This window comes from Solanum stenotomum, unplaced genomic scaffold, assembly GCF_019186545.1.
Source record: "Solanum stenotomum isolate F172 unplaced genomic scaffold, ASM1918654v1 scaffold28368, whole genome shotgun sequence".
NCBI lineage: Eukaryota > Viridiplantae > Streptophyta > Magnoliopsida > Solanales > Solanaceae > Solanum > Solanum stenotomum.
In genome coordinates this window covers 85,813-96,848 of record NW_026029961.1, presented here as the reverse complement: position 1 = coordinate 96,848, position 11,036 = coordinate 85,813, and the positions used below count along the sequence as shown (strand labels likewise).

General features: G+C 36.6%; 2 protein-coding genes across 2 annotated transcripts; one reads left to right on the top strand and one right to left on the bottom strand.

Moving 5' to 3' along the window:
• Positions 1-3,876: 3,876 nt before the first annotated feature.
• Positions 3,877-9,373, top strand: LOC125851656 (uncharacterized). Its single transcript, XM_049531426.1, has 2 exons — positions 3,877-7,423; positions 8,931-9,373. The coding sequence occupies exons 1-2, from the start codon at positions 3,877-3,879 to the stop codon at positions 9,371-9,373; spliced, it is 3,990 nt and encodes a 1,329-aa protein (XP_049387383.1).
• A 421-nt stretch (positions 9,374-9,794) lies between these two features.
• LOC125851655 (receptor-like protein Cf-9 homolog) lies at positions 9,795-10,625 on the bottom strand. The gene has a single exon (XM_049531425.1). The coding sequence runs from the start codon at positions 10,623-10,625 to the stop codon at positions 9,795-9,797; it is 831 nt and encodes a 276-aa protein (XP_049387382.1).
• Between the last annotated feature and the right edge of the window lie 411 nt (positions 10,626-11,036).

The window sequence follows — 11,036 nt, the reverse complement described above, 5'->3', positions numbered from 1 at the left end:
TCATATAAGAGTAGGAACTACACGTAACTAATGAGGGATCTAAAGTGAGTGTTTTCTTGAATTTTAGAAGAGCGGTGCTTTGATCTTTGCGGCACGGATGAGGTATGGATGAAGAAAAAGAAAGCTGATAGAAACAGACAAAGATCAGAAATGAGAATTGCCTGTATCCCATGTTTTAGTTCAAGTTGCTTCTAAATACTGAGTAAGTCTGTATACTGAGAGTTGATAGTGAAAATTAAGAAAAGGCTATTCATATCTATATAGGCAGATTTCTTTGACTAGTCCAATTTCTTTGAAAGGTACACTTACATCTGTAGACAAGGACTTAACCAAATAGTTTTGTTGTGTTAAGTCAAGACAGATAATGAATTATGAATGTAAATGTGTTACACATATAATTCAGACAAAGACAACCAAATAGTTTTGTTGCGTTAAGTCAAGAAAGATGATAAATAATGAATGTAAATGTGTTACACATATAATATAATTCAGACAAGGCCATAACCAACTAGGTTTGCTGTGTTAAGTCAATAAACATAATGAATTATGAATGTAAATGCGTTACACATATTATTAAGATAAGGACTTTACCAAATAGTTTTGTTGCGTTCTCATTCCACTTGCCCGACTCTAAAAAGTATAATGACTTTTTCATGTTTCCCCCCAAAGAAAAAGAGAAGTTAGATATATACTACTCCTAAGATAATGTAAATGAGGATCTCAATTAATGATATTGGTGTTGACACCCAATTTTGGACCTCCGCAATATAAATTAATCCTTGAGCTTCTTNCAAAGTGATTTTTCTATAGATAGGAAAATTACGGCATAACAATTGGAAGTTTGGAACACAATTATCCACAAACTATTGAGTCTATACTGATAATTAATATGGGTGTGGTTTAACGGACAATGAAGTGGATGAAAACCATAAGAGATCTGTAGGGTTCAAATCTCGGTAGAGACACAAAAATACTAGTGATTTCTTCCCATGTGTTAGAAATCTGAGATAGAAAACCTCCATTCGTATCGTTGCTGGTGCTGGTATGTTGGCTTGATATAATTAGCTTCAGGGACATCCCACACTCTGCCTTCACTTCTTTCTCGAGCTCGATTATATTAGGGACAACGGATAATGCATTCTCAAGTTCTACGTTTTATTCATAATTAAGTCCCTCTTAGATTATGTGAAGTGAGTATTATTCATTTGCAATGTACAGTAAGAGATAGGAATCCAAGAAATTCGTAAACTTCATTCAATACACTACTAATATTTCATCGAATACATTAAAACATTACATAACTTGATATATCATCAATATTCATAATATTACATTTCCTGAACTTAATAAAGGAAGAATAAAAAGCCTACTTATAAACCAAAAGCTGTAGTTTCTGATATTATTGTATCTCTGATGAGCATTCCAACAAATTCTTCTCCAACCACCTGCATGCTTGAATTTGTTTATTTACTGTCTGATGATTGTATTTACACAAAGAAAGTCAAGTCTTTTATTTTATACTAAAATCAAATTACAATTTGAAAGAAAGTTATTAAGTCGGACGAATTTTACTGTTGGTTCACACTTGAAGAATTATTTGTTAATCCAAGCCTCTAACCAGATAATTGGATCACAGCTTCCAACTAATTTTGGACAGAAAATAAGCTTTGTTGAGCATTCAATTAGTTGCTGATATAACTAATATGAAAATATTCAGATATAGTTAGCTGCAATAATCTAAAGCTCAAACTAGAATTTAACTGCATACCTGAATTTTTAACTCTTCCACATCTGTAGAAAAATGGGACATAATGTGATGAACTGTTGGATTTTGGAAAAAGTCAGGAGTAATGACAAAAAGGGAAGTGTTTTGAAAGAAAATCAGGCTGATGTGAATCTGGAGAACTGTGAGGAGGATACTAGCAAGGTTGAGATTGTACAAGAAGAGAAAAAAAATTCTGATGAGGAGGATACTAGCATGGTTGAGATTATACAAGAGGAGCAAAAAAATTCTGATGAGGAGAATACTAGCAAGGTTGAGATTATACAAGAAGAGCCAAAAAATTCTGATGAGAAGCAAACTTTGGCAGAGAAACTTAGTGAGATCAAGAGCAAAATCAGAAGAAAGAAGAAGAAGAATAAGGTGCCAAAAAAGAGGAGCAAGGTTATGTTCAAACCTGCTATATCTAGCATCAAAAGAGGCAGAAGAAAGAAACACAATGATGGGCAGCTGAGAACTGAAACTGTTGAACATGTTGAACCTAGCGAGTCTGTGGAACTTGTGGATGTTGGGCAATCACAGAAAGTTGTAGTAGCAGAAAAGAGTACCAGCATTAGTGAGGGCAATGGCATAAGGAAAAATGACAATACTATGGTTGATAACACTAAGAAAAGAGTGGAAAACACACATCAAAAAGAAAAATCTGATGACAATGAGAAAATTATTTCCACAAACCTTCATCGTGAGTTGATAAATCAAGAACCAGTTGAATTGAACTGTGAGCATGTCGGTAATCAGATAGCAAAGCAACCTATCACTAACCTAGAGGACAACAACACTTACATAGAAGAGACAGACTATGATGAATCCAGTAACAGGGAAGGGGAAGGTACACAGATGCAAAATGATGGAGCTCAAACCAACAACGAGAATATCACTGAAACTAGAGGCAGAAGCAAGGAAAGGAAAAAAGGAAAAAGGAAAAAAAAAAACAAAGATGTGACTAACTCTCCTGGAAAAATAATAGAACAAGCTCAAAAGAGGTCTCCCCAGATCATTGATGAAACAACAGAGCCTCCCGATGCTATTCTTAGTGAAGATGTTGACTTGCTAGATGATGGAACTTCTCTTAATAAAAAGGAGAAACTCGCACAGATTCAAAAAAATGATTCTATAAACAAAAGATTAGTGTCAAAGCTTCAGGAGGCAGAACTTCACAAAGGGAAAAAGAAAAAAGATTCTAAGAAAGAGCTAGCTCAACTTCCAAATGAAGAGAACAAAACAAAACCCTCCCATAGTATTCCATGATTAGTACAATCTTTTGGAATATTAGGGGAATGAGGTCCAAAAAAGCGAATCACAGAATCAAATACTTGGTCCACATTAACAAGGTGGTTTATTTGGCTATCCTAGAACCTCTGGTTAATAAGACTAAGATTGAGGGATATAGGAAATTTCTTGGATTCCAATATTGTCTGGCTAACACTAATGGCAAGATTTGGTGTTTTTGGAATCACCTAGATCAAGCTGATGTCATAGCCAATGAAGAACAACACATTACCATCAATTTCAAAGATAGAAATGGCGCTAACAGTAGGTATGTATCTGCTATTTATGCCAAATGCACNAACTTCCAAAAGTAGAGAACAAAACAAAACCCTCCCGTAGAATTCCATGATTAGTACAATCTTTTGGAATATTAGGGGAATGAGGTCCAAAAAAGCAAATCACAGAATCAAATACTTGGTCCACATTAACAAGGTGGTTTATTTGGCTATCCTTTGGTTAATAAGACTAAAATTGAGGGATACAGGAAATTTCTTGGATTCCAATATTGTCTGGATAACACTAATGGCAAGATTTGGTGTTTTTGGAATCACCTAGATCAAGCTGAAGTCATAGCCAATGAAGAACAACACGTTACCATCAAATTCAAAGACAAAAATGGCGCTAACAGTAGGTATGTATCTGCTATTTATTTATGCCAAATGCACTGACGGGGATAGAAGAGACTTATGGGACAACATGGAAGATATAAGTAGCTCTATTAATGATCCATGGTGTGTAGGAGGGGACTTCAATGATATCATGGATCCTGATGAAAAGTTAAGAGGCAAACCTCATAGGGCAACAGATGTTTTGACTTTATTAGCACTATGGAAGCTTGTGGTCTATCTGATTTGGGTTTTGTTGAACCTAAATATACATGGTGCAATAATAGAAGACCTAGTAAAAGGATTGATAGAGTTTTTGTTAATGATCTATGGGCTCAAAGTTATCATACCAATACCATCAAGCATTTAGCTAGGACGGGATCCGATCATAGGCCTCTTCTCATGCAAACCCTTTCCAATCAAAACGACTTCATCAGATACTTTAGATTCTTAAACTTATGGACTCAACGGTCAGATTTTTTGAAGACTGTTCAAAACTCTTGGAACATGAATGTGGCAGGCAATGCACTGTGGAGACTCCAGTGTAAGTTAAAGGTTCTAAGCAAAAATCTTAGTATATGGCCTAGAGAGACCATTGGGGATATTCATGAGCAGGTTAACAAATGGGAGACCAGAGTCCAACTTCTTGAAGAACTGGACACTCTAAACAACAATGAACAAAGCAGGGAAGATTTGAACAGGGAGCATGCAGAATATGTTAAATGGCTTGGAATGCAGGATGCTTTACTAAAGCAAAAAACTAGAATCAATTGGTTCAAAGATGGGGACTACAACAGTAATTATTTTCACAGTGTGCTAAGAGGCAGAAGAAAGAGACTTCTTATTCACAGAATCAAAGACCACAGAGACAACTGGATTGAAGGGGACAATTTGATTGCAAGGGCTGCTATTAGACATTACAAGAATCTCTTCAATATGGGGCAACCTAACCTGGACAGTGGCACTTTGGATTGCATACCAAAGCTGATTACTGAAGAGGATAATGATATGCTTCACAGAGCCCCTGTGGAGGATGAAATTAAAAATGCCGTGTTCAGTATGAGTGCAGATAGCAGTGCAGGACCTGATGGCTTTAACGGTAAGTTTTTTCATACATGTTGGGATATTATCAAATATGATGTTTGTGACTTTGTTGCTGAATTTTTCTCTGGAAAAAAACTCACTAAATACTTCACTCACACGTGTTTGGCTCTTATCCCTAAAGTTGAGTCCCCTTCTAATTTTTCTGAATTAAGGCCTATTAGCTTAAGTAATTTTTCTAACAAAATTGTTTCTAAAATTCTAGCTAGAAGGCTCAATCCTATTTTGCATAGACTCATATCTGTTAATCAAAGTGGTTTCATTCCGGGCAGATTGATTACTGAAAATGTCATGCTTGCTCAAGAAATAATTCATGGCATGTCTAAGCATAATACTGGTGGTAATATTGTCATCAAATTAGATATGGCTAAGGCTTATGATAGAATGGCCTGGAATTTCCTAATGGATGTTCTTAGAAGATTTGGGTTCTCAGATAAATGGATAAATTTAGTGTGGAATTTAATTTCTAATGTGTGGTATTCTATTTTGATTAATGGATCTAGAAATGGTTTTTTCTCCTCTGCTCAAGGTTTAAAACAGGGTGATCCTCTGTCCCCCTCTTTATTTATTTTGGGTGCTGAGGTCCTCTCTAGAACTTTGAATAGTTTACTTACTCATGATAATTTTATCCCTTTCTCGATGCATCAAAGAGGTCCTCAGATTAACCATTTAGCATATGCTGATGATATTGTTATTTTCAGTAGTGGTAAGAGTAAATCTGTTAAGCTCATCATGAAACAGATCAACAACTATGAGAAAGCTTCAGGGCAAGAAGTCAATAAGAATAAAAGCTTCTTTTTGACTAACCCTAAGGCTAGTGCTTACAGAATCAACAGGATGAGACAATGTACTGGTTTTTTGGAAAAGAACTTCCCTTTTACTTACTTGGGTTGCCCGATCTATATTGGTAGGAAAAAGATTTCTTACTTTGATGGTATGGTTACAAAAGTGGTAAAAAGACTCAATGGTTGGCAGGGTAAGATGCTTACCTATGGAGGTAAAACCGTGTTGATCAAAAGTGTTCTTCAATCACTCCCTATTTATACTCTCTCAGCGATTAATCCTCCCATTGGTACTATTAATCTGTTAGAAAAGCATTTTGCACGATTCTTTTGGGGTTTTAATGAGAACAGAGACAAGCACCATTGGAGATCTTGGAAAAATCTGTGTGTTCCTAAAGATGAAGGTGGTATAGGTATTAGAAACATGGATGACATCTCTAAAACCTTGGCAGTTAAAAGATGGTGGAGATTTAGAACCAATAAATCTCTCTGGGCTTATTTTATGAAAGCTAAGTATTGTCACAGAGTTCACCCTTCTGTTAAAGCTTGGACCTCTGGTAATTCACAAGCTTGGAAGTTCATGGTCAATGCTAGACAAGTTGCTGAACCTAACATTCTCTGGAAAATTAACAGTGGTAGTTGTAATATGTGGTGGGACAATTGGTGTGAGAAAGGGCCTCTGGCTATTCTGTACCCTGACCATGTGCATAACAACAACGCTAAGGTTATGGACTATATTGATGGTGGTAACTGGAACATGAATAAATTAAAGGAAGATCTCCCCGAACATATAGTCCTATTTATTGCCGACATTCCTATTGGGGATGCTAATGATAATGACTATGCTGTTTGGAACATTACTCAGGATGGCAAATACACAAATTCTTCTGCTTGGCAAAGCATAAGAGAAGTGAGACAAAAAGATGGCATCCTAAGTAAGGTTTGGCACAATTGCTTACCTTTCAAAATATCGTTTCTTACCTGGAGAATGATGCTCAAAAAACTACCGTTTGATGAGGTACTTCAAAGGTTTGGTAATCCAATGGATACCAAATGCCTATGTTGCACAATACCTCAAAATGAATCAATTCAACATGTGTTTAGTGATAGTGAGATGGCTAAGCATATATGGAATTACTTTGGAAACCCCCTTGGAATTAATCACCAAGGAGGCAACATTAAAATTCTCTTCAATGCTTGGTGGAATATGAACACTGCCAACAGTGTGCATAAAATGGTACAACAAATCACTCCCATGTGTATTGCATGGGAAATCTGGAAAAATTGGACATCTTGTAGATATGGAGATCAGACTAAATATTTGATATCTAGAATGGAAGTGCAAATTTTATGGAACATCAAAGCAGCTATTTGTGTTGCCTTCCCAACTTGTGACTTAACAGGAAAATGGGTTCAAATTTGCACAAGAATTGAAAGGTACAAACCTATTGTAAGATGGAGGCAAGTTGTTTGGACCAAGCCTGCAACCGGAAGGATCAAATTCAACACAGATGGAAGCTATATGCAAGAAAGTATTCCCAGGGCAGGCATTGGAGGGGTTCTCAGGAATGACACTGGTCATCTCATTATGGCTTTCTCAGTCCCAACTCAATGTAAAAGCAACAATCAGGCAGAAGCAATGGCAGCACTCTATGCAATAGAATGGTGTAATCGAGCTGGATACGACAAATACGATCTGGAGCTGGATTCAATGGTGATCACAAATATGCTCGAAGAAAAAGACACCAACAATCTGAAGCTGAAAAACATTATCAAACGAACTGTCAAAGCCATGGAAGGGGCAGAAGTGAGCATCTCACATTGCTATAGAGAAGCCAACCAGGTGGCTGACTTCCTTGCCAAATTAGCTTCATCAAGTGGAAATGGTACCTTCTACTTCTCTTATCAACAACTCCCGAAAGAAGCGAAGGGACTCTTTCAACTGGATAGATGGCAACTACCTTGTATAAGAAGAAAATATGACAAATGTAATTTTTTTGTTAGTTGAATCCTGTAATTTGCTTGAGTGGAAGNTTATAGACATTAAATTTTAGCTCCACCTCTATAAGGTGAGATAGAGCTAGGATTTGGAGTGTATGGAATTTGGATTTTAAAAACCGCACCTTGATAAGTTCTTGATAAATTATTTCAAAATTTTAAATATTAATATATGATTTAAACTGAAGTTACTGAACACTGCCGAATCCGAGCTACACCTCTTTCTCAAGGTAAGAAAAAAAATAATGCGATCCCTCCACGACTTCACCATTAATCAGATATTTCGAGTTTGAATCATTTTCATCTACTAATAAGATAAGGAATAATCAGCTAGGCAATTAAGCAACACTTTCTAGCATGGTGGGTACAACTGCCAACAACTAGAAACTTTTTTTATATTTCTTAAATTCAATGTAATAACTTGTAAACTTAAGTTTGATAGATAAGCTATGGTAAACAAATAAAAATAAAATCTCCTTTATGGAATATGGTATAATGTAGAGAAATTTTCATGTGCCTCAAAAATGGGCTGGGTTTCTCTTCTCTTTAATGGGCCTTATGCCGCGGGGGCCTGTATTAGTTGGGGCTCCGAAGCAGGTATAGAACACCGGGTTAAGAATTTGAAAATTATCTTTCCAAATGCCATTCAAGCTAGGTGCTCTAATAGATTTTACTCGCTTTCCTTAACTTCCTTAATTTATATATATACTGAGAGTTTACTAACACTTAATAATAACTGACAAGTTATAAATGGTACTTGTAGTGTTACCATGTTGTACCTAAGTGTAATGCTTATGCAAAATTTGTAAATTTTTAATGGAGAACAACTTCTCTTCTCTACCTCTACAAGTTATGGTAAGGTTTGCGTACACGCAACCCTTCTCCCCAGACTCCACTTGTGGGATTACACGGAGCGAGTATGTTGTTGTTGTTTGTATCAGTTAGTTGTTGTGAACAACTATAAGATAGTAGCATTTTCTGTTATGTGTTGCACATGGTTCTGTCTTTCAGATAGTACCATGGTTGTTTGTATATGTAGGACAGTAGGAGATATTTGTCTCAGGTTCGCATTTCTACTTTATCTCAGGATCAATGAATGATTTCTTCTTCTCTATCATTTGAAAAAACTCATGGAGAATGAGATGGAAAACGGCACAATATACGTGTAAATCTATCACTATGTCGGAAATTTGTTTGACATCTTGTTTATGAACACAGTCGCTCTGCAGCATGTGTTACACATGGTGCAATCTTCAACATTGATATATATATATGGATAATGCTGATTGATTTGTTAGAAGAAAACATCCATCCTGTTATTTGCTGAATACGAAAAAGAAAGATGGGACGTCTCTTTTTCTTCTATTCATTTCTGTGTTTTGTGTTGCTAATAAGTCGATGCTTTTCTTCTTCCTTTGATCATCATCTTTGCTCTCCAACTGAAGCTTATGCTTCAGTTTAAGCAGCACTTTGAGATTATATCCGACGCTAGTTACAGCTGTGATAGAGTTTCTTTCCCCAAAACAAAGTCTTGGAATGAGAGTAGCGATTGCTGCTCTTGGGATGGAGTCACTTGTCACATGTTAAACGGTCATGTTATCGGTCTGGACCTTAGTTGCAGTCAGCTTTGGGGAAGTATTCATCCCAACAGCAGCCTCTTCCAACTTCATCATCTCCACACACTAAACCTTGATAACAATTACTTCAATTATTCTTCAATCCCATATAACAAATATGCTCGAAGAAAAAGGCACCAACAATCTGAAGCTGAAAAACATTATCAAACGAATTGTCAACGCTATGGAAGGGGCAGAAGTGAGCATCTCACATTGCTATAGAGAAGCCAACCAGGTGGCTGACTTCCTAGCCAAATTAGCTTCATCGAGTGGAAATGGTACCTTCTACTTCTCTTATCAACAACTCTCGAAAGAAGCGAAGGGACTCTTTCAACTGGATAGATGGCAACTACCTTGTATAAGAAGAAAATATGACAAATGTAATTTTTTTGTTAGTTGAATCCTGTAATTTGCTTGAGTGGAAGGTTATAAGTCTGTTGCCTTCCCTTTTTTGATGTCTTAATTTCCATTTTCTATTTTTGCCAGAGGTTAGGTTCATGCCCCCCTCTGTTTTTGTGTAATTATGTTGGAAATTATAGACATGGTAGGGGTCAAGCCAAACCCCCCACACCTAATAGCTTTAAGCTGTGATGGTGATGGCTTAAAATTAAAAAAAAAAAAAAAAAAACTCTTCCACATGCGATTATTTGCTTCTTCTGTAACTCCTTTGCTTTCGCTGCTTCTTTCTTCTTCCCATCAGAATTTTATGCTCCAGCTCCACAATGATTCTTGCAAGCCATATCGGTTTTCCAGTTGAAATCATGATATATATAATGGATAATCCAATACAAAGTCCACTTCCATAGCCCATAAGAGCTGCTTTCCAAAAATCATTCAGAAATTCAGAGTTGCTTTCTTCATCAAGCTCAGATCCGGTATCAGTTTTCTCTGATTCTGAATCATTACCATCACTACCACAGCCTTTCAAAAGTGAGAATCCACGTAATCCATCATTACCTACATATGAATTGTTGTCAAAGGTATGAAATTGATTTCCTTGAGGAATGCACCCTTCGAGATGATTGTAGGAGAGATTTAAGACTGCAAGAGAAGTTAGAGAAGCAAATTGTGTTGGTATCTCTCCTACAAGGTGGTTACTTGACAGGTCCAGTGATTCAACCAAAGTTAATCTTCCAAGTGATGGCGGTATATGACCTTGTAATCCATTATGAGATAAATTTAGCATGCGAAGTGCAATGAGATCTCCCATAATACTTGGAATATGTCTTTCAAACTTATTGTTTGAAAAATCGATAGTGGTGTACAAAAACAAGATTCTCATAACTTCAAGCTCCAATCCCTTTGTTACGACAGCTACCGAGTCTTGGTAATAATATCCATCTCCTTCATCACTTGGTGCATTCATCGCTTGATCAATTGTCCTCATGGCTTTTAAATGTTGAAGCAGACTCGTCGGTAAGTTTTCCGTGAAGGCATTGGAAGAGATATCCAACATTCGAAGCTCAATAAACATGCTTTCACTTCCTAAAGTTCTAATCGGTCCATGCAACTTATTCGATCTCAAGCTTAAAACTCTCAACTTAGGAAGAGTTCCCAACCAAATCGGAAATGTGTCGTTGAGGTGATTATCTCCTAAATCAAGAACTTGCATCTCTTTGCAATTGACCAAAGATTGGGGAATTTCCCCCTTAAGTTTATTGCCATGAAAGTTGAAGCTTCTAAGTGTTCCAGCTCTAAAAGTTGTTGGAAGAGTTCCAGAAAGATTGTTGTGTTGCATATCCAGAACCTCAAGATGACCACTCATGTTGCCAAAACATTGCGGAATTTCTCCCTTTAGATTGTTTCTACCCAAATCTAGAATTTGCAGTGATGTTAAATTGCAAATAGACGGATGGAGCTCTCCACTGAGATTATTATGTGACAT

Excerpts from the sequence above, each read along its gene's own strand:
- LOC125851656 (XM_049531426.1), top strand. The coding sequence starts at position 3,877 with ATGGAAGCTTGTGGTCTATCTGATTTGGGTTTTGTTGAACCTAAATAT. Across the intron at positions 7,424-8,930 it reads AGCTTCATCAAGTGGAAATG|TCGATGCTTTTCTTCTTCCT; the intron begins GTACCTTCTACT and ends GTTGCTAATAAG.
- LOC125851655 (XM_049531425.1), bottom strand. The coding sequence starts at position 10,625 with ATGTTTATTGAGCTTCGAATGTTGGATATCTCTTCCAATGCCTTCACG.